This window comes from Sminthopsis crassicaudata, chromosome 1, assembly GCF_048593235.1.
Source record: "Sminthopsis crassicaudata isolate SCR6 chromosome 1, ASM4859323v1, whole genome shotgun sequence".
Lineage (NCBI taxonomy): Eukaryota > Metazoa > Chordata > Mammalia > Dasyuromorphia > Dasyuridae > Sminthopsis > Sminthopsis crassicaudata.
In genome coordinates, this window is record NC_133617.1 from 469,894,997 (window position 1) to 469,919,242 (window position 24,246).

Genomic DNA, 24,246 nt, shown 5'->3' on the forward strand with positions numbered 1-24,246 from the left:
TAAAGATGCCTTCTATATTTCACAGACTGAGAGGTAGGGTATGAGAAGAATACACACTTGGTTGGTGTACTTTTCTGTAATATCTCTGGCCAAGTGGTTGACTTTCAAATAATTTATGTTGTGACTTTGATTATACATACTAATGTTCAGAGCTAATTGCTTTGAGATAAATGGGGTCATGGTTATATAAGAGATGTCACTAAAATGTTTGCTTAAAAAAAGCCAAAAAATTAACATTCTCATCTCTCCTTACTTTCTTTTTTTAGTTTACTGCTCCTTCTAATCTCGCTTCTTCATTTCCGCCCCCCCCCCCCCAATCTGCACTAAGACTATGAAATACAACTTTTAGCTTTTCTGGACTTTTTTCAATCCTGACCCTCTTAGATGAAAGACTTCCCAGGGACCCCTTTCAGGGGAAATGGCCTCATGTTGTCCAACATGGTTATAAGTTTGGTGGGAGAATGTGACCATTCTCAGTAAGATCATAGACTCAAAGATTTAGAACTGAAAGGAACTTTTGAATCTATTTAGCCCAAACCTCTCATTTTATACATGAAAAAACAAATCCAGAAAGATTAAGTTATTTGCCCAAGAAAGAGGTAGCCAGGGAAAGAGCCAAGATTTTTTGATTCAGAATCCCACATTTGCCATAGAGTATCAGTGCTCTATATCATTGTCTTTAGAAAATTATTAATGTACTCCAAAACATTACTGATTTAATAATTTCTAATGACTAATGACCTAAACTTTTCTTAAAACTTTGTGTATTTTTACCTGTATGCATTCTTTATATAATGAATTCTTGATTTTGCTACCTATTTTTGTGAAGTATTAACTCTTTATTCCTCCCAAAATGTAATTAATTAATGAGTAATATATTACACTTTCACATCAATTATAATACTTCATGTAACAGTGTCACAATCCTGTGAAGTAGATGGAACAAATGCTTAAACATTCAAAAAGATATATAATTTCCTTGATTTACATATTCTTTCCAGTGATAAAGATTGCAGCTCATCTATGTTTGCTATCATGAACAGCTCTTGCCACTATCTTCTCATAAATTCACTACCCACCATGTTAGAGAGCATTCTCACTTTCTCCTGATTGTACTTATATCTCTCTTCAGGATAAAACTAAGGATTCGGGATGTCCATCTGCTAGCTGTCATCCATACCACATAACCAGCTCTTACCTCTTCTTATTATACATTTACTAAATCATATCTTTTACTCATGTTCTTCAAAGCTCCTCATTAATTATATATTGCAATCTGCTCACAACTGCCTATATATTTCTCCATTCTCTCCCGTGTGATCATTGTTTTCAATTATTCAGAAACTGTTGTGTTCCATGACTTGTGGAAATACTGTGGAATGTATTTAAATATTTAATAATAATATTATTACATATTATTTTTTATAATTTATTATTATTAAACAGTTAATATTTAAAAGACGGTCCTTTGTAGTGATATTTCAGTTATTGAAGGGATTTTATAACTTCTTTAAAGTAATATTCCATGATTTCCTCAAATTCTTCATTCTGGCCCAACTCTCTCCCCCCTCTCTCTTTTTTCTCATATGCAATACACATATTGTAAATACTTCTTGAACAACTTCTAATGGTTTTCCATCAAAATATATGCCATCATATAAGCAGCAGATCTACTTGGTCCTGAACAATGCTTATAAATATGTTCCATAAATAGTTATATGCAATTACAAGTCACCATAAGAGAAATATCATTACTCAATAAGGATGATCAACATGATGATCATAAAAGCAACCATTTATATAGTTTTTAAGGTTTGCAAAGTACTCATTTGATCTTCACAATGACACTTCAAAGTAGATATTATTATGTGGATTTTACAGATGAAGAAACTGAAGTTAATGGTTTTAATGATCCATCCATTGTTACATATCTAGGAAATATATTTGTCGATATTTGAACTCAGAATTTTCTCACTCCAAGCCCAGTGCTCTATCACCATATCCCCTAGTGATCACCATATCCTCTACTAGAAATGACTTGACTTTATTTCCTCTTGTTGACATTAGGTATGAAGATCCCACGTTTCCCCTACTACGTATCAAGACAAGTCTGTAGGACCATGAGATTGAAGTTAATTCATCTGTTCCTTCAGCCACTATGGGGCTCCCAAGCCCTCTCTAGGCCATTCTGTTATATAAGCACAGGACTGCTTAGCCCTCAGAAGACATTTGCTGACTTTGAAGCCATTCACCAAGGAAAACAGGCAATACCAGAGTATTTTAATTTTGCCAGTGATGTGCTCGACATGTGGAGTCAGATGGAGAAGGTGAAGTTGGGGAATTTTGACAGACATCACCCTAATGGTGTGTGCCTTAGACCCTGAACTCTTAGGTAGAGAAAAGACAATTGGCCACTGTTCTGAGATCATTTTCTTTTTCCAAGTTGAGCAATATTCACAGAGGCCAGAAAAGGAAGTTGTCCTTGACTTTCAAAGCATTAAAATCATAGATCCTACTTAGACAGGCTTATGCACTGACAATGTCAATTTGCCCTTAAGATAAGACCCCGCAGGGAACACTGGCCCTTTCTTTTCTGACAATAAGGCTAAATGCTTTGAGGAAGCAAATTTTAGGCAAGAGCAGTTTTCTCAAGCAGTGGAATAACTGCCAGTTTTCATTATTGCTTATTTCCGTAATTCTTGTGGGAGGTGCAAATATGCATAGCATATAATTTCCAAAGGACCAAAACTCATCCTGATTTCAGACCTCTTATCTCCCATCAGTTATATACAACTTTCCTCTTCAAAATGACTTCCTTTTTCAAGCTCCTTTAGGGCATAATTTGGAGCCAAGAAATCACAGAACTAGAAACCTTAGAAGTTCACTAGTCCAGTTCCTTCATTTTATAGAAGAGGAACATGAGACCCAAAGAAACTAAACAATTTGCTCATGGTCACAATGATATCCAGCAATGGAGCCAGGATTCCAACCCACAACTTCTAACCCAAATCCAACACTTTTTTTTTACTGTATAACACTTCCGAGGATCATAAAAACCTATCTCTATATATCCTATCAATTATATTATGTGCTGCGGTGGGGAAAATAAAATTAACAGAATCAAGTCGCCAAGAATTTATTAAGCATCATACTATGTGTCAGACATAATATAATATAATATAATATAATATAATATAATATAATATAATATAATATAATATAATATAATATAATATAACATAATATAATATAATATAATATAATATAATATAATATAATATAATATAATATAATAATCCCTGCTCTCAAAGAGATCACAGGAAAGAATATGCAAATAACCATGTACAAACAACTTATTCATGGGATAAATTGGAAATAATTAACAGAGAGGAAGCACTAGAATTAAGGGACTTGGAAAAGGCTGTCTCTAAAAGGTGAAATTTTAGATGAAAGGAATAAGAAAACCAGGAGATAGCTATGACAAAGAAAATCCCCAGCAAGAGGAGGTCTGATAGTCGAGATGTTTAGATTCAGATGGAGAATTTTGTTAGAAAAACAAGTAGGTAAATACAGCCAGATCACAGATTATATGGGAGGGAGAGGGAAAGTAAAGCTAAAGAAAGCTGGAAAAGTGTAGGGGGAAGCAGGGCTTTGATTGCTAAACAGAGGGTTTTTTTTTTTATTTTATTCTTGAAGCAACAGGGAGCAAATAGAGTTCATTGGATTAAGGAGTGATGTGGTCAAACCTGTGCTTTAAGAAAATCAATCTGACAGTGAGATTAGAAGTTTGATTAATTTTATCTACTTAATGTTGAGTTGGGTGGGAAGGGGAAAAGAAGAGAATTAATTCTTCTCCACTACCACTTTTAGTGTATATATTTAAGGACCAGCAGAAGACATCTCTTAGTACTCCCACAAGGCATAGAACTCATAGCTTTTGGCCTTTGGATGTGGTCAATTTCCCTCATAGTTCATTTATTTACTGGTGGGAAGAGGAGAAAGACCCACAGAAAGACCAAAATAGAAGGACATAAAGAACTAAAACCTAGGCAGAGGCATAATATTATGCAAGCAACTCCTCCAGTGTTTGGGACACCATGAAACAATTCTTTAAGCCTATAGTGCATTTCTAAGGGCTAATTGCCTAGCATAGAGCTTCTTGAACTTTTTTCCATTCATGACTCCTTTTTGCCTAAGAAAGTTTCACACAACTCTGTGTGTATAGATATATAAAATAAGCATAGAAATCAAACATTTACTGATAATAAACCATAATTTCATAACCCTCATATTCAGTTACATGATCCCATATGGGATCATAACCCACAGTTTAAGAAGCTTTGGCCTTGTGGACCCCAATCCCCTTGAAAGAGTTTTATCTAGGGATCCCCACTAAAATCTAATACACAATTACTTTTGGCTAATAGATGCTGTTATCTTTTCATCCCTTGTCATTGTCCAGGCTGGAAAAAAGTCACCAAATCCTGCTTTCTGGTGGGTCAATAGTCAGGGAGAGGAGGTAAAATGGAGTTATGAAGAGCTGGGGATCCAATCAAAGAAGGCAGCCAATGTTTTGTCCAGAGTATGCAACCTACGGCCAGGGGATCGATTGCTGGTGATTCTCCCCAGGATCCCTGAATGGTGGTTGGTTTCTGTGGCTTGTATGAGAACAGGTGAGTAAATGGTTTCCTCTAACTTGCAGCATATTGGAGGACTAGTCGCTCTAAATTTAGCAAAGGTGGGGAGTTAGGAAGGAAAGTAGAATGTATTAGATTAGAGTGAAAGAAGTAATTTGCTACACTCATTCCCCTCCCCTAAACAGTTCCTGAGACATTTTAAACAATAAGGAAGTATATATTTTGTATACATATTATATATATATACATATATATATATGTATATACATATATACACATAAATATATATATATACATATGTGTATATATACACATATGTATATATACATATGTATATGTGTATATATATATATATATACACACACATATAAATGTGTGCCATATATATGTCATTGATATTGATAAATATTAGAAAATCTTATTCTGATTAAGAGAGTTTTGAGCTTCTGGGCTTCTTTCAGGAAGATGAAAAGGCTATTACTGGGGTAATTACCCACACTAATATTCAATATGTTTCTCAGTAGTAATCAATCCCCTTTTTCCTAAACTGACCTTTGAGCCAGATCCCTCTTCATTCCTCTGTCCCTACACTATTCCACAGCTTCCTGGGCACTAAAAGTACTTCAAACAGTCATGTATACTGTCTGTTAACAAGTTTTATTAAAATACTTATTAACTTAAAGAAGCTGATATGTCTCTGTGTTTTTAAGTGAATATATATATATATATATATTCAATTAGAAAAACATACACAAATATTATACACACACACACACACACACACACACACACACACACACACACATGACCGATCTCAGTAAGTCCTCACATAATCATTTATGTGCTTAAGATGGGCATTCTTACTCCCATTCTGCTAATAACGAAACTGAGACTTGGAGAGGCTATATGAATTGCCCAAAATCACATGGCAGGAAAATAGAAAAACTTGGATTTGTTTCTTGACTTCCTTTCTAGTGCTCATAATGAAATGAAGACACTGGACAATAAGAGATGGAATGAATAATCACACCATTCTGTTTTTTAAAAATTCATGTTCAGGTTTCAATCCCCGCAAAAGCTTAAAAGGCAATCTGATTATAGTGAGAGAGGAGGATTTCAGGAGTTTTAGGACCTGCTATAAAATTGTTGTTTGGCCTGGACAAGATATTTAACCTTTCTGGGCTTATTTCTTCCAGATGTAAAATGGAGGGACTGAAAGATTAGCTCCAACATTCAATGAATAATCCTAAATTTGAGTAAAGTAGATATAAAGATGTAATAAAGGATAAGATAAAATAAAAGATAAAATAGTCTAGATTTCTGGGTGAAAAATAAATGGATATTCAGAGATAAAATGATAGAGATCTGGAAAAAGAAAAGAAAAATATATATATAGTATATATATAAATGTATATATATATATATATATATACATATATATATATATATACATGTATATATAGTTAGTCCTTCCTAATGTAGAAGAGAATTTTCATCCTTTAATTCAGGATTTTTTTTTAAAAGTATGATCTAATGACTCCAGTCTTCTAAACAGGAATTTACAATTATTTGATTTGTTCTGTACTCATTTATCTGGCTTGATAATTTCACACTAACAAGAATTAAGGAATATATGGTATAATAGCCTGGCTAACATTGAATGATATATTTGATTCATTTGAGTTGGCAGTTTAAAATTAGTCATTCCACACATATTGTTTTCTTTGTCTGTGGCAACTGAAATATACAACATGAATGTATTTTTAACCCAAAGGATCCTGAAATCTTTCATAGTGTTCTAGAGAAATTCTCTTGATATAGATCTCATTGAACAGCCAAAAATTACCATTACAGATAAAGAGTAGATAGTCAAAGAGGTAACTTAATCATTTTTTCAACAATAATATGATTTGGGAGGGGAAGAAAAGTTTCAGGATGAGGACAGGAAAAAAAATTAGTTTTTGGTAGATTACACTTTAAGAAACGAATGAGAGGAAGGACTCTGCCACCAGAGTCTCTGAAGGATTGAAGAAAGGAGCTAAAATGTATCAACCTCTTAATTTTCAACAAATCCAATATCTCTGCAAGGATGGTTAAGTTATACTGCTCGCATTTTGCAGAACAAGTAACTTTTTTCTTTCTCTTTCTCTACAAATTCCCTGAGAGCTAAAACCAGTGCTGTTAGATCTGACTTGAACTTGAAGCTAATTGTCATTGTTACTGACATTTGTTTTAGATATTCTGGCTAAATCTTCAGAAGACTTACTATTTCCCCAGGCAAAAAGAATAAGAAGAAATAGAGAACAAATTTTATGCAGAAAAGAAGGAATGGGGGAATAATATTTTTTTCTTTACAAGAAAGAAGAAATGTAAACATGAGGTGCATGACTCATACATATGTCCATGAAATATAAGTGCATTGCTAGAGAAATCCTTATCTGATTCAAAGAAAGGCAAAGACTTCAATTCTCAACAGAGACATATTTCTAGTGAGAGTTTCCTTATGCATTGTCAAAAGACATAGAAAAGATTGTGCAATATGTTACTGAATCAATTGTGGTTTCAGTTTGACTTTCTCACAGACAAAATTAAAGGAAAAATAATTCTTATAATCCCATTGAAGTCAGAGAGCTAATCAGTATCCACCGGGGGCTACATAACCATAGTTAGATAAAATCTTAACTTGTACACATGCTAGCTGTCTTGGATTATAGTCATCTCATGGGGATTTTGTGATCATCCCATTGCTGTCACCATATTGTCATAGGATTTTTTTATCCAAGATTCCACAAGAGTCTAAGGTGAATCTTATCATGAGGTTTGCAGGACTTAAAGGAAATAGCCAGACTGAAAGGAAAAGAAATTTATCAGTGTGCTAATAATAATAATATTATTACTATTATGCTAATTATACTTTGCTTTACTACCATACTTTATATATGCTTCATATGTTATACACTTATATATGTAATATATAATATATATGATTATTATATCTATATTTTATAACTTTATATGTTATGAAGTTATTTATCATAAAGTTATATATTATAAAGTATGATATATTTTATATATAGTAAATAAACATGCTAAATATACTTTACTAATTGTACTACTAGTAATAGTAATAATAATAAAGACCATTTAGATAATCAGTGGTTTTAGCTAAAGTACAGATTGAGTTTTGATAGCTTTTTAATCTTTGCTTAGAGTACATAGAAAATCAGAATCATTCTGAAACAGAATGGAAATAAGAAATATGTGTTTGCTTTAGGGTTTCAGAAGTTGCCAAAAATCTGGTTTGTTCCAGTGGAATAATATTTTCTCTGTAGTTAATCATTTCAGATTGTTGTTCAGTCATGTATGACTCTCTGTAACCCTGTTTGGCATTTTCTTGGCAAAAGATCTGGAGTGGTTTGCCATTTCCTTCTATAGTTCATTTCACAGATGAGGAACTGAGACAAATAGGGTTAAGTAAGTTCCCCAGAATCACAGAGCTAGTAAATATCTGAGGTCAGATTTAAACTCATGAAGATGACTCTTTCTGATTCCAGGCCTGACCTTCTATCCACCATGCTACCCAGCTGCCTCAAATGAAAATATAAGTTCTTATTGAAGTTTTATCTCAAAATGTTGATATAAATTAGAAAAAATAAAGAATGGCTTCCAAATCTCTACTGGCATTTAGGGATATAGAAATTAGAGCTAAAAATAAAAGAATTTAAGGATGATAGTACAACAATTTCATTTTATAAAAGAGGAAACAAGATTTTAGAAAATGGAAAGGAACTTGATCAATGTCACTCAATAAATTGCAGAATTCGGATTTAGATTCATCTTCTGACTTCAAACCCAGTGCTGTCTGAACGATATCATAATGCTCTTTTGGTTCACTGTGGATCAAGATTATTAATTCTCCAAATTATTATTACTTTCCTTTTTTTTCAGGGGTTGTCATCATTCCTGGAATCTCTCAACTAACTACAAGGGATATCCAGTACCGATTGCAGGCATCTGGTGCCAAAGCTATTATTACCAATGACTCCTTAGCACCTCATGTGGACACCATTAGTGTTGACTGCCCTTCTCTGAGGACAAAGGTGCTTGTCTCCAGTAGTAGCCGGCTTGGCTGGCTGAACTTCAGAGAACTATGCCGGTGAGTTCTGATCCTTTTGGTAGAATAAAACATAGTGAAGAGAGAAAGGAAGAGGAGGGAAGAGGGAAGAATGGAGGAAAGAGGAGAGAAGAAAGGAAAGAGAGAAGGAAGGAATAAAAGGGAAGAAGGGAGAATATGAGGGAGGCAGAGGAGATGAGAGGGAAGGAAAGGAAGGGAGAGGGAGGAAGAGGAAAGACAAGAGAGGGAGAAAAGGGAGGGGAAAAAAGGAGGGAGGGAAGAAGAAAAAAGAGAGGAAGGAAGGAAGGAAGGAAGGAAGGAAGGAAGGAAGGAAGCAAGGAAGGAAGGAAGGAAGGAAGGAAGGAAGGAAGGAAGGAAGGAAGGAAGGAAGGGAGAGAGACAAAGGCAGAGACAGAGACACAGAGAAAGAGAGAGACAGAGAGACAGAGTGTCTCCCTCCCTCCTCCAGAGAGAAGTGTTAAAACTCTTAGAACCTAGAGATCATCTAATCCAACCACTTTTCCCTAAACCCTCTCCTCACCACATCCATCTACATTTTAGATACAAAGCCAGAGAGTGGAAATTCTACTTGGCCAAGTAAACTTGGTTAGGGCCACAGAACTAATTCTCAGCAGAACTAATTCCTTCAATGAAAATGACTATTTGAGCTTGCTTAAATTAGCTACATGGGCATAACCATCAATTCAATTTAATTCAATAATCATTTCTAAGTGCCTATTATGTGACAAAATATTAAAAAAAATAGAACCAAAGTCTGTGCCCATCAGCTGGGGAATGGCAAAGCAAATTATAATGCAACTATAAAGGAATATTGCTGTGTCAAAAAAATAATGAATATAAGGAATTCAGAAAAGCATGCTGACTTATGTGAACTAATACAGAATAAAGTAAGCAGACCCGAGAAAATAATATATACCATGATGACAATACTGTACATGGAAAAAGTTAATATTGTGCAATTATAATGTTCAACCTTGGCTCCAGAAAAGACACAAAAAAGGCCTCACTCTCTTCTTTGCACAAGGATAGTAAACCCTGGGCTAATTGTAGTTGTAGAACAATATAATATAATGTCAGTCTTAATTAGTGTAGTAATTAGTTTGAATAGATTGTTTTTTTTTTCCCTTCTGTTTTATTCTTTGCTACAAAAATGAATTGTTGGATAGAGTATGGGCTAAAAGATATATTTGAAAATGAAGATGTCATGATACAAAATATACCAATATAAACTAAAACTTTACAAAAGGAAAAAAAAGTGGATGGAACAGTGAGCTCCTAAAAAGGAGTAGTGAAAACAAGTTAGAGTGACATGGAGCAGAGACTGTTAGAGTTCCCTGAAAAGTACTTTGTCTATCTCACCAGAGTTACTATGTCTCCTCTGAAGCCTAAATTAAATTTGGGGATTGTTCCAATACTGAGAATTTATGAACTTACTCCACCTTGGGGAGATAATATAAAATGTAAATCTTATAGTCAATTTTTCATTTCAAAGATATAATTCAGTCTATTCTTAGATGATCAAAGATTAATAATAGCAAATCTAGTCAAAGGAGGAATGAATTTTTCTTTTATATATATATATAACTTGTATCCAAAGGGAAGGTCTTAGAGTTGAATAGAAATCTGATCTAGCCTTAGGAATCTAAGTGATTTTTCAGAAAAAAAAACAACAACAGAATAGTTTTAAATTATCTGAGAAAGAAGAGGAGGATTATTTTCATGAATATATATGTATGTTGGGTAATTTTAGACTGGCACCTGAAGAACACAATTGTGTGAAGACTAGAAGTCAAGACCCATTAGTTATCTACTTCACCAGTGGCACCACAGGTTCACCCAAGATGCTGGAACACACCCAAGTCAGCTATGGATTGGGCTTTGCCACCTGTGCAAGGTATAGTGGGAAATATCAGAATAGCAATAATCACCAGTTTTGTGGTAGGTCAATGATTTTGTGGTAAAATGAGGGGATTTAAAAAATAAAATAAAATAAAAGCCATTGACTCAGAAGTGAAAAAGACCTGGATTTATATTCCCATTTCTCATACTTCCTACCTATATAACCTTAGGCAATTCATTTAATATCTGCTGGATATCAATTTCCTTATCTTTAAAAATGAGGGAGTTAGAGAAGATGTTTTCTGAGATCCATTCCTGTGATAAATCTGTGACAATATTTTTTAATTAAATCTCCAGATCTGAGGAAGACAATAGAGCTGGGAGGCAGACTCACTTGAAAAGGCCAAAAGGAAGACTAATTTGAGCTATTGCTAGGTAGATTTTGACATCACTATGACAGTGGCGCTTTTGTGTTGATGGTAATCTGCCCCAACCTGGACCTCTGTCAAAGACAATATTTAATCAGTGCATTCTGAAAGCTACTTTATTCTCATCTTGCCTACAGATCATAAGATTGTTGAAACAATAGATTCACAGAATGGAAGGTCAGTATGGGATATTAGAGATAACTAGGTTCAATTAACCAACTATCATCTATTAAATGATGTGTCTACTATGTGTCAACTAAGTGGTGAGAAAACAAAGATAAGATAGAAACAGTACCTATCCTAAAGGAACTTACATTTGAATTGAGGAAACAGTAGCATATATAAAAATATATATAAAATGAAAGTAAGGTACTTTTACCAGAGAAAACTTTAACAGTATGAGGAAAACTTTCATGTGGAAATGTTTTGATCTGAGCAAGAGATTGGCTTTTTAACCACTAGCGCCCTGTGGGCAATAGGTCAAATGGTCTGTAGCCACTAGGATGTTATTCATATTCTTCCAATCTCTTTTCAGAAATAAAGTCTATAGACACAAGTTTTAAAGACTTGGTGAGTTACAATATGAGTCAGTAGGTCTTTTTCTTTGTACACATTGAACATTGGTCTCTTTTCCTACAAGTGTATACTGCTTTCTTTAGCCATTAGAGTCTATTTTGTGTTAGACTCAAAAGTGTCTCTTTACCCAAGCTTCAAAATCATCATGTAGAGCTTTTATGGCTATAGAGTTAGAATTTGATTTGAGTAGTATCCCACACTCCTTGTGGAATCAGCTATAGTCTATTGAAGTATACTATCTTCTACCCACTCTCTTAATAATGAGATACCTTCTGGGGAAGGAAGCTTAAATCCCCAAGGGATAACATTCTCATTTCTTATAACTCTTTGTCATTCAAATGTTCTTGCTTCTAGTTGTAACGAGGACAAACAAGAGAAATTATTGATCCAATCTAATCAAATTTACATCTACTGCTGACACAATTTCTAATTAAAAAAAAAACTTTTGGCTTGTACTTTCAAGTGATGATGACTCAGATCTCTATATGTCATAGACTAACACAGACTTTCTGATTGACAGAAAGACTGTAGGTAGCTTTCAGGTTTCAAATACATGGGGACCATGGGATACAGCATTTGCATCTATTTATTTTAGTCTTCATTGGCCAAAAAAATTGCTATACTTCTTATAATTGACTAGTGCTACTATTTATCTCTAGCATGAAGCATCCAATTTAGTGTTGGTGTAAATATACATCAGTAGGTTGCCGTCTGTAGATACTTGGAATTTATTTCTCTAATAGGCTGCATATTCCTGAAGGAATCAATAATACTCCCACTTCAAAGTCAAGAAGTCAATTTTTGTTGACAAAATAATCAGTGTCACTATCAGTGCATTTTCTAAAGACAAATGCATTAGATATCTAATGGCCATCACTCTACAGATATAAAACCCCCTGAGATGACATCAGTATGCCAGCCAAACGACAGATTTTGATAATCATAAATCAACTCCAATCTGTTCAAGGTAATATCAGAATAATGTAGACTGAGGGCCAATCCTTGGACACCCTAACAATCCATACCTCTCATTTGGTATTCACAAAAATAGAGTGTCTTACAAGAAATGATAGTCGAGAACAGCTCTGTCCCAACATGGACTAATTCTTAAATATTTGATCATTTCTTGTCACAGAGATCTACAAGGGGTTCAATTCAGATCGGTCTTTTTACTGTCCTGATTTTTATTCTTCTCAAACACAGAATCACAAGAAATCATTGAGAAATTTGGCAATATCATCATAGTTTTTTATCTAGTTCTGATAGTAACTACAAAATTTCAGAAGTCTATAATTTATTTAAAAATAATAAGCTAAAATGGACTTCTATCTTTTTAAAGATAGAGATAAATAATGACTTGTCCATTGAAACATTATGTGATAAGTGGCACTTGTCAATTGATAATTTCAGTGCCTTCCATCTGATCTAATCTTTCCTCATTCTCTTACCTCTTTCCAATTATAATGGTTTCATCTAAATACAATGATACTTTTAGATAGTTCATACTCTCAATTACATTTTTCCATGAGCCATTGAAAAGTGGCTGGGGCCTCTCATGGAGCATGAACTCAAATTATTAGATTGCTATTGGAAAAATCTTTCCCTTAACATCTTCCTTTGCCATAGTGGTCTGACAATACCTATTTTGGAAGTCCAAAAATGAAAAGTGCTCCAATACTGGTTCTTAGAAGGCTCCAGAGCATTTTGCACTCATGACATACTGTACTTGTCTATTTTATGTCTCTTGTTCAGAATTCTTCCTTCTTCTTTTCTCTCTTCTTCTCTCTTCTGATTTAATTTCCCTCTTGTCCATATACATCCAGGCCTTTTTCTAGCCTTTTCTCATATTCCCATTATGAGAAAGACTTCAAAACTCCTTGACAAGCTCATGATTATAAATTTAGAGGTGAAAAGGATCCTGCAAATTAACTGATCCAACCCTCGCATCTTACAGTGAGAATGCATCAGTTCTCAGACAATCCTTTCATTCTTCTAGTACTAGAAAGTTATCCAAGTTGAACTTTCCTTGATGGAGGATTCAGTGATTCTCTGATGTTCTCTATCATCATTTTATTGTAAGTCTCTACCTTCATGTGAACTGATAAGCAGAAAACCTACAATATTCTGACAGTAATTTAAAAAGACTAGAATTGTTCAAGCAGTCATACGCCAAGGGTGTTGGTCAAGAATTAAGGGGTATAGAATCAATCTACCCTCTTGCTAACATCCACATATTTCCAAAAGTACTTCAAGTTCATGCTCATATAAACCAAATATTAATGCTCCTCATATTATGCAGTCATTATCAGTGTATTTACTAAATAATTTCCAAATAGCTGGCTTTTTGAGAATGTTAGGATGCACTGCTATTTCAGGAAATATATTACAGGATGCTTTCATCTCAGCATGGGAATATCTTTATTAGTACCATTAGAGATATTCCTATGATCAATAGTTTCTAGTATGAATCTATTCTTGTTGGGAGAAAGAGAAAGCAATATCAGTGTATCTGAAAAGATATCAAAGCTATAAAAGCCAACCTTTTATCACAATATTACCATAGAATCACAGTAGCATATGTCTTCTAGGAAATGATCTAAGGGACCATCAAGCCCAACTGCCTCATTTTACAAATGAGGAAATTCTGACTTTTCAGAGGAGTTTCAAAGGGTTTAAGTGACTCACCAAACTTTATACAGGTATTAAATATCTGAGTCAGGATTTGAATTCAATCCAATGCCTTAGATCACTTAAGTAACAATTTAATGAAGCTTACATGTAATAATGTAATATATAAGCACTCATATGGTGTATCCACTAAAAGTCACATCAGCAAAGTATAGCTATCCAGTCAGTCTGTTGATGAAAGATTAAGGTGGGGAAGTTGAAAATCCTCAGTGGAGTATTACAATACTAATTTGTTCCCCCTCAAATCCAGAAATCCTAGATGAGTTCCTTAAAACTTGAGCCCAGTCCCACATCCCAGTCATGACCCCCTAAAAGCTACTTGATTTCATATATGTTGCCTCAGAAGGTTTGCTTAGCAAAATTGAGAAATAGAATGAAGCAAGCCAATTTTTATTCTGCATTCCTATCAAATACATAATCACTTCTCTAATCATTCCATAGCTTTGGCCAAATTAGTTTCTTTTTATGGAACTCAATTTTCTCCCTTTTGGGAAGTGGGAGAAGGATAAATTAAATAATATAAATAATATTTGAAGCCCCTTTCTAGTTCAAACATCCTCTTACTTGCCCATCAACTTTAAATAAAATTATAATTATTTTCCCCTCAAGATGGTATTAAGTATGGCATAGATAAGGTTGGATAAATTATGATTCGAATATCTGATGATGTGACATTTCTGGCACACATGTTACACATGTAGTTAAGCTACGTGTTAAACATGTAAGTATTACACCCAGAGAGAGGACTGTGGGAGCTGAGTGTGGACCACAACAGAGCATTCTCAATCTTTCTGTTGTTGTTTGCTTACATTTTGTTTTATTTCTCAGTTCTTTTTCCTTCTTAATCTGATTTTTCTTGTGCAGCAAGATAATTGTCATAAATATGTATACATATATTGGCTTTTACATATATTTTAACATATTTAATATGTATTGGACTACTGCCATCTAGGGGAGGGAGTGAGAGGAAAGAGGGGATAATTTGGAGCAGAAGGTTTTGCAAGGGTCAATATTGAAAAATTATCCATGCATATGTTTTGGAAAGGGAAAGCTTTAGTAAAAAAGACCATATAATTGTTAATTTATAATACTTTCCATAGTATTACTTTATTTTATGTTCACAGCAACCCTGGGAAGTAAATGCTAGTATTACCTCCATTTTGCAGTTAAGGAAACTGAGACAAACTAAAGTTAAGTTTTTACTCAAGGCCACTCAACCAGTAAATGATGGTGTCTATAGCTATATTGCTACAAAGCAAACACTCTTTTTCATGTTTTCAGGAAGTGGACAGACTTATCAGATTCCGATATCTTCTGGAACACATCTGACACAGGCTGGGTCAAAGCTGCCTGGACCTTCTATTCTACTTGGATAAGAGGAGCCTGCCTTTTCATTCACCAACTACCAAAGGCTGACACCAATGTTATCCTAAATGTAAGGACAGAAATTATTTTATTTGTTGGATATATTGAAATTGGATGGGAAAAATTAGTGAAAGTAACCAGACTTACTGAGCTGCAGCAGAAGTGGGGGAAAGGTATAAGTAAATGTAAACTAAGTCCTAGATCTCCACAGAGAAGTAGACAAAATACTGAAAAATTCATGAGGACAGGAAAACCTGAGTTTGAAATCTATCTCAGATACTTACTCATCTATCAGATGGTGATAATATATTCATAGTAGCTGCCTCACAGAATTATTGTGAGGCTCAATATTGTAAAGTAATATAGGTGGATCATTCTGCAAACATTAAAAGGATGTATAATAGTGAATTATGATCCCTTGTGAACACATCGTTTAAGTTCCTTTGTAAATGGTGATCCTTTAATGCTTCAAGGATTCTTGATTTAATCAGTATGAGAATAGCCCTTACTAATACAAATCCATTGCCTTCTATGTCTTGAGAAATGGCTAAGTGAGATGTTGATGAAAAACAATTTAATCATCTGGTGGTGAGCCTAACTAAGAAAGGCTGGTGCTCAAACAGCAAGCACATCTCTCCACCATGAAACTTGATATCAGATTGGCATCTGAAACCAACTGTATGCATCATATCTCCCCCCATCTTGAGAACAAGGATTCTTTTACATTTCTATGTGCATTTCCTGTGCTTAGCCTCTAGTAAGCACTTCCCTAATACTTCATTCATTTATTCATTCATTCATTCATCTTTGATCTACACTTGAAGTTCTACAATTGGACCTTTTGGAGTTTGTTCCCAGTTTTTGACAATGAGGGGTCACCCCAGCACTACAGAGTAGAAATTCAATGAAAGAATAATCATAATGGTTCAAGTAGTTATAAGATTTTATTATTACTAGTTCCTAGATTTATTTTTGGTAGGCATAATTTCAGGTATTTTATATTGCTTAAAATTATTTATTTGGTTGGTTTTGGTGAGGCAGTTGGGGTTAAATGAACTTGTCCAGACTATAACATTGGTGCTCTATCCATTGTGCCATGCAGTGACTCCCAGATTTCACTATTACAAAGCATTTGGCATGTAATATCTCATTTGATGCTTACACTAACTTGGGAAATAGAAAATAGAAATATTTTCATTTTTCAGGGGGTGGAAGAAAGGAAATATAAATATAAAGTCTATATAATACCTACTTTGCACCAGGCATTGTACTAAGCAATTTTTACAAATATTATCTTACTTGAGCTTCACACAATCCTGTGAGGTAGGCATTATTATGCCCCATTTTGCATTATGGGAAGCTGAGGCAAACAGAGGTTAAGTGACTTACCCAGTTAGATCACACAGCTAATGTCTGTATTTGATTTTAGAGCTTAGATTTTAATTCAGGTCTTTCTGACTCCTTCCCTGGAGGGCCATGAACTATGCCACCTAATTGCCTCAGATTGTACAGATGACTTAGAGAAACCACCAAGTAACAAAGAGAAGGCTAAAATTCTAATTTTCACTCCCCTGAGACTAGTGGGTTTTTTTTTCCCTTGGTGTGAAATTATCTGTTCAGGAAAGCTTCCTAAAGCAGGGCAGTCAGGTCTTAAAAAGTAATGACCATGGGGGAGGAGGGGAAAAATTAGAACAAAAAGTTTGACAATTGTCAGTGTTGTAAAATTGCATATATCTGGTAAATAAAAACTATTAAAATAATATAAAAAGAAATGTAAACTAGATCCTAGGACCAGAAAAAAAAAAAAAAAAAAAGTAATGTGTTAACGTAAAGAGATCTAAGGTGAATGGATCTATAACATCTAGAAGCCTTATTCAATTCAACCTTATAGATTCAATTTATATATTCAAAGTCCTGAATACCATTAAGGCTAGGCATTCAGAAATAAAAAAAAAATAATAATGTTGATAATTCAATTCAGTTACTCAAATTTTGTTAAGTGTCTATTATGTGCCAAGTGTTTTGCTGTGCACTAGGGATGTATAAAAATGAAAAGCAATAGTCATTGCCTTTAAGGTGGCTATATTTTGTTTTTTTCTCTAGTAAAAGATCCTAGAAGTTACTGATTCTATTTTTTTTTATTCATTGTGCTGTATTATAGGACCAACAACAGTGTTTACCACAATAGGTACTTAATAAAGTTTGTTGAATTGAATTACTAGATGGGCAAAAAGCAGACTATCCACAAGAAGAATGGAATCAAAGTATAACAATGTATATGCTTTCCTTTGTGTCATTTTTTGTCATTCCATAATCCAAAATAAGTAATTCAAATAATTTCGCTTTAACAACCTACTTACTAAGCACTTACTATGTGAAAAGCAATATAAGATCTGAGATTCATATAGAAAAATAGAATCTGGAGTTTGAAACTTACTGGAAATTACCTTTAATCCTACTAGAAAGTTTAGAGATCTAGCCCAACCAATCTAATCATTTTGAACAAAAGAAAACCAAGGCCTAGAGGGTAAATTTGACTTGCCAAACTTACATAAAAAGCTAAACACAAATGGAATTAAAAACTGAGTATTGTATATACCAAAATAGGGTCTTTTCATTAGCCTTCTCACCAAAGAAGTTTCAAGTAAGGAAAGATAAGATTCAAGATTTATCTACAATAATGAGAAGTCCATTTGACAACTCTCAATTAATGTATCCAAACTCGATTTTCAGATCCTTCTCTTTTCTGCCTCTGTACCTTCCACCTACTTAATACCTCTCTTCAAAAAGCCAACTACACTGTTCCTTGCTCAGCAACCCAGAGAAGTTTTGGACAGAAGAGTTGGTACCCACATATACTGGATATAGAGAAAAGACCTATCCCAATCATCCTTATCTCTGACAACCTGATAAAGATAATCTAGCAAACTCTTTCTTTGTATTCAAGATTTGGTGACCTTTCCACATTTTCTTTTTATTCAGACTCTCTGCCAAATGCCAATCACTACTTTCTGTTGTGTTCCAACCATGTTCCAGATACTTGTGCAGCATGACTTGACCAGGTAACTAATTTTCATTCCATGATCACTTGTAAATACTACAAATACACACATGCATAGAGGATGAACCAAGCATCACTCAGGATAAAAGATATGGACGCCAGTTTCCTCAGAGGACTGACCTGCATTGTGTCTATCTTTTAATGGCTCAGAGAGATGTAAAAGGGCTCCTGTAGATTTAGGCTTTTAAGTATGGTTCCATTGGGTCTGATAGTGCTGATGATCTCAAAGTTGTGGGTTCAGTTAATGTTCATATGAGTCATGTGGTTTTTCTTAGAGAGATCTGCTTCTCAGCCACAGCCAGTCAATGCACAAAGCTAATGCTTTGTGAACATTGGCACAAAAACCAGTGTATGAAGGATAAGCCACCTCAAACAAATCATTGCTTCCTCTGGTGGCCACATAGAGGGTCCTTCTTCTTTGGTTTCTGAAGTTAGCCTGCAAGGAATGGAGCCTTTTTATGTCTTATCAAATTCCTAATCTTCTCAATCTCTCATGGGATGCCTCTTCCCTTTCCTTACGTACCATTTATAATAAATGTAACTTCTACGAATGCTCCACAAACATATAGTAGATTCTGAATTGGTTCTTTGTGAATTGCCTCCCATAAGGGTTGTCTACTCCAAAGGGCAACTCCATTGTTGAAACCTTGATGATCTTTTAAGAATTAATAGTAATTTTCTCATGCAATGCCTAGGAAAAGAATATTTGAAATTGTTGTGCTGACCCAAACCACAACTAAATAAAATTATATACAAGTAAACTTCATTTTGGATCCATGCAAAATATTATGAGTAAACTGAATTTTAATCTTTAGAATCACTGAGGGAGCATGTTATTTAAAAGATCCCTGTGGTAAAATCTATAAAGCAAATCATCTCTCCTTCATTTATTTTATGTGTAAATCATATATTCACATATTTGTTTTGACTTAACACTTGCAGTACATTAGAGTGAAAGGATCTTCCCCTGAGGATAAATGGTATCTGCTCCAAATATATCCAAGGAAAAGTTGGATAAACACTCATTGGAGCTCATAGAAAAGATCATAGATCAAGAGCTGGAAAGGACTTAGAGAATGTTCAATCTAACCTCCTCATTTTATATGTAAGGAAATGTAAGTCCAGCATATGACTTGTCCAAGTCTCAAATTAGGAAGCAATGGAAGACATTCTTGGCCAGATTCACTTTGAACTAGATGACCTTGGAATTCCCCTCCAGTTTTGTGATTTTATGATTCCTGTGGTGTTATGGTGTTGTTCCAGTCATGTCCAACTCTACGTGACCCTATTTAGGATTTTCTTGGCAAAGATACTAGAGTAGTTTTACTTTTCCTTCTCTAGCTGATTTTACACATAAGGAACTGAGGCAAAAACAGTTAAGTCTTACCCAGGATCATATAGTGAATAAGATTCTGGGACTAAATTTGAACTCAGGTTCTCTCAATTCATGTGAAGTCCCTAACCAGAATAACCTTCTCTTCCTCTTCCACAAAGGTACAAATTTAAGAGCCTCAGGCACTGTGTAACAGGAGGAGAGACCCTCAATCCTGATGTGAGAAAAAAATGGAAGAGTCAGACAGGTCTGGAGTTGCATGAAGGTTATGGCCAATCTGAAACTGTAAGTTGTTGCTGAATCCTTGAACCTCCAATGAGAATTGTTCCACTGGCTCCCTCAAATTTGGAATGAACATTTCAGGATCCTAGAATTCTCCCTAGTCTTTTTTATCCTGAGGGTCTGATCAGTTCTGGTCTTATACCATGATTTCTTGAACCCCTAATACTTATTTCTACATCTTACATATACCTCTTACATATATACCAAAGTTTTACCATTAAAATTCTATCATTTTATCTTAATAATAGCTTTCTTAATAACTCTTTTCCAGCCATTCTATTTCTATGTCAAGTTATCTATTCTTCTAGGAACTACATTTAGCTCTATTGCCCTCTATCTCTTGTATAGAGTATAACGTCAAATTTTATTTCTTTGAAATGTCTCTCATTTACTTTTTCATTTTCCTATCCATTATTATCCTCTTAGTCAAGGTCTTCATCACCTCATTCCTGGATTATTATTCCATTCTTCCTTGTATGAATATTATTGTGTTTCTCGTCCTTCACTGTTCTATCTATCCTTCATACTACTATCAAACTAATCCTCCCAATCACTGCTTTCATTATGTCACTCTCCCGTTCAAAAAGCAAAAATATTTCTATATTGTTCCCCCAAATTAAATCTAAACTCTTTTATCTTGCTTTCAAGAATTTCCATAATTTGGTCATATTTTTACCAGTATCACCTAATCTCATATTACTTCACAACATGATACCAATTTCCTCACTGTTACTTGAATTATTTCCTAATCTCCATGTTATCTCATGCTGTTTTAACTTAGAATTCCTTACCTCCACCTCTCCACCAATCCAAACCCTACCCATCCACTGAGGCTCCAGCTCAAATGCAATCTCTTCCATCAAGTCTTCTCCAATTATTCCAGCTGACACGCACCTCTGCCTTCCCTGAACTCTCAATGCCTTACAAATTGTAGGCACTTTACAAACACTTCTTGCCTTAGTCAATGCTACTTGATCAAGTAATGACTTAACTCACTACTTGGTAATTTAGCCTCAGCTTATTCTTGAAGTATTTCATGCTAATACATCAAGAAGTATTTATTGTTCTCAAATCTGTATCCAAAACTATTCTAGGCATTGCGTAAGATACAAAATGCATATAAGCCCAATTTATGTTTTATATATGGATTTCCTTTTCCCCTGACAACAGAACTTTGTTGGGATGATATAATACTGACTAAATACAAAAATTCATTTAATTCTTACGCAATGTATATGTCACAACCAAATTTTGACCTCTAATTAATATCTGTATTGGAGTAGGGGGAGAACAGTAAGAAATCCAGGATTGTGCTTGTGCCTAGATTTTTATTTCCTAAACTATTACATAAGTAATGTTTTCTGTGTGGATTAGAATAACTGGAACTATTTTCTAAGTCTAGATTCCTGCCATGTAATATATGACTTATGGAAATACACTCCTATTATTATGTGTCAACAGACCTTATCAAGTTTCTCTTTGACAACAATATCAGTATATTTGAAATTCTACTATTAGGCATTTATTTGTTTGGGATCAAGAATTACTCTCTCCTAATTAAAATATAAATGCCCTTGAAAGAGTAACACATTATATTTCTAGCATGTTTCCCTAGCATGAATGAACTTATCTTTCCAGATATGAAGGATCTTGGACTTCAAAAAAACATTGGACAAAAGGAAGAGTGAAGAGGGTTGCAAAAAGAATAGAGAGGAGATCAGAGGTGAAGTGGGATATTTCACAAAGAGAGGAGGAGACATACTTTGCTCAAAAGATTGGCAAAGCAGATCCAAATATATCAGTGTTACCAATGATCTCCAATAACAATAGAAAGCACCATATGTGGCAAATGCTTTTACCTAGCATTAATTTCTCTCCAGGCTTTGATCTGTGCCAATCAAAAAGGCATGAAAATCAAGTCAGGTTCCATGGGGAAAGCTTTTCCACCTTACGATGTCCAGGTAAGAAACTTCTGTCTCAACTAAATAGAGGTTAGTTTGAGAGAGAACTAGAAGTCAGGTCTAAGAATGCAGAACAAAAAGCAACCCAGACTTGAGTAACAAAATGTCTAGATTTGAGTACTGACTCTCACATGTTAGTAGTCTATGACTAGACCATTTGATGTCTCTGAGACTAAATGTAAATTGGAGATAATAAACTATCGAAATCTTAGGGGGGCAGCTAGGTGGCTCAGTGGAAAAAGCACCAGCCCTGAAGTCAGGAGGACCCGAGTTCAAATCTGGTCTCAGACACTTAACACTTCCTAGCTGTGTGATCCTGGGCAAGTCACTTAACCCCAGCCTCAGGGGAAAAAAAAGAAAAGAAAAGAAAAAAAATTTTAGGACATATAAAGCAAAGCATGATGAGAAGTTGGAAAAGGATAATCTCATTGTATTCAGCCCTGGTCAGATCACATCTAAAGTATTTTTCTGGAGGTCATGGTAGGGAGATTGATGAACCAAAGATCATTTGTGGTACCTGAGATGGTACAAAGTCAAATGATCATGATCCTGTGAATTTATCAAAGGATATGTTTGATATAGAGAAGATATAAAGGGAAACAACATAACTGGCTTCAGGTATTTGAAACACTGTCGCTTGGAAGAGATATTTGACTGTTTGGGAACAGAGGGCAAAACATATAATGAGGAGAAGATTTGTTATTAAGGAATCAGAGCTATCCAAATGCAAAATGGAGGCTGCCTAGGAAAGGTATTGGACCACTTGTTATTAGAATTCTTCGAGAAAAAACTGGATGTCCCTTTGTTAGGTATTTTGTGTGAGGAATTTTTGTTTCAGTTAGTCTAAGATGACTTCTCAGGGCAGCTAGGTGGCACAGTGGATAGAGTGATGAGCCTAAAGTCAGGAAGACTCATCTCTTTGAGTTCAAATCTGACCTCACACATTTACTAGTTTCATGATCCTGAGGATGTCACTTAACTCTCTTTGTCTTGGTTTCCTCATATGTAATATGAGCTGGAAAAAATAGATGAGAAACCACTCATCTTTGTGAAGAAAACTTCAAATAGAGTTGCAAAGAGACTGAAATGACTAAACAAGATGGTTTCATAGGAACCTGCCAGTTCTGAGATTCTGTTATTGTTTCTTCTTAACCAGCATTGTTGCAGCAAAAGCACTTTATAAACCATCAAACGCAATAGAGATGAAGTTGTTATTATTGTTACTGTTGTTAAAAGCAGATTGTATGTTGAGTGTATCTGTGCTGGAAATATGGAAGATTTAATTCTCCCAAGCTCATTAGGTGCCTTTGTGCCTCATTCTTCATACCAGATTGTAGATGATGAAGGCAACATCCTTTCTCCAGGAAAAGAGGGTAACATTGGCATCAGGATCAAACCAAAGCCTCCTCTCTGTTTCTTCACAGGCTACGTGGTAAGTAAACTTGGTTGCAAATAAGCTGCATTAGGAGCAATCAAAAAGTTTTATTTACAACTTTTGTTTTTGCATTAATTTCATACAAATATATCTCCCCTTTTTCCTTCATGCAAATTCATCAGTCATAAAAAAGGGAAAAAAGAGAGAGGGGTAGTTCAGCAAAACTAATAGATTCACCCATGAAATATCTCACACTCATAGTAGTTTTCCCACTTCTGTAAAGGAAGGAGGAACATTTTCTTCTCTTTTTTTCAGGGTCAAGTTTGAGCATTATAATTACAGTGTTCAGTTTCTTTTTCGATGTTCATTGTGCTTTCCTAGTCCTGATAACTTCCCTTTGTATAAATCTTCCCATTCTTCTCTGTATTCTCCGTATACATCATTTCTTACTGTGCAATGATATTTCATTGCTATCATATGCCATAATTTGCTTAATTACTTCTTAATCAGTAGGCATGTACTTTGTTTCCAGTTCTTTGCTACTATTAAAGAGTGCTGTTGTCAAT

General features: G+C 34.6%; 1 protein-coding gene across 1 annotated transcript in view; it reads left to right on the forward strand.

The window, feature by feature from the left end:
- The first annotated feature begins 2,076 nt into the window (after positions 1 to 2,076).
- The window catches only part of ACSM5 (acyl-CoA synthetase medium chain family member 5), a 29,794-nt gene continuing 7,624 nt past the window's right edge, over positions 2,077 to 24,246 (forward strand). The window contains exons 1-9 of the mRNA XM_074280949.1: positions 2,077 to 2,327; positions 4,463 to 4,673; positions 8,586 to 8,793; positions 10,523 to 10,666; positions 15,585 to 15,738; positions 18,651 to 18,730; positions 20,224 to 20,347; positions 22,225 to 22,305; positions 23,636 to 23,737. Of these exons, the coding sequence (XP_074137050.1) occupies positions 2,121 to 2,327; positions 4,463 to 4,673; positions 8,586 to 8,793; positions 10,523 to 10,666; positions 15,585 to 15,738; positions 18,651 to 18,730; positions 20,224 to 20,347; positions 22,225 to 22,305; positions 23,636 to 23,737 (1,311 nt within the window). The 5' untranslated portion in view covers positions 2,077 to 2,120. The remainder of the gene's footprint in view (positions 2,328 to 4,462; positions 4,674 to 8,585; positions 8,794 to 10,522; positions 10,667 to 15,584; positions 15,739 to 18,650; positions 18,731 to 20,223; positions 20,348 to 22,224; positions 22,306 to 23,635; positions 23,738 to 24,246) is intronic.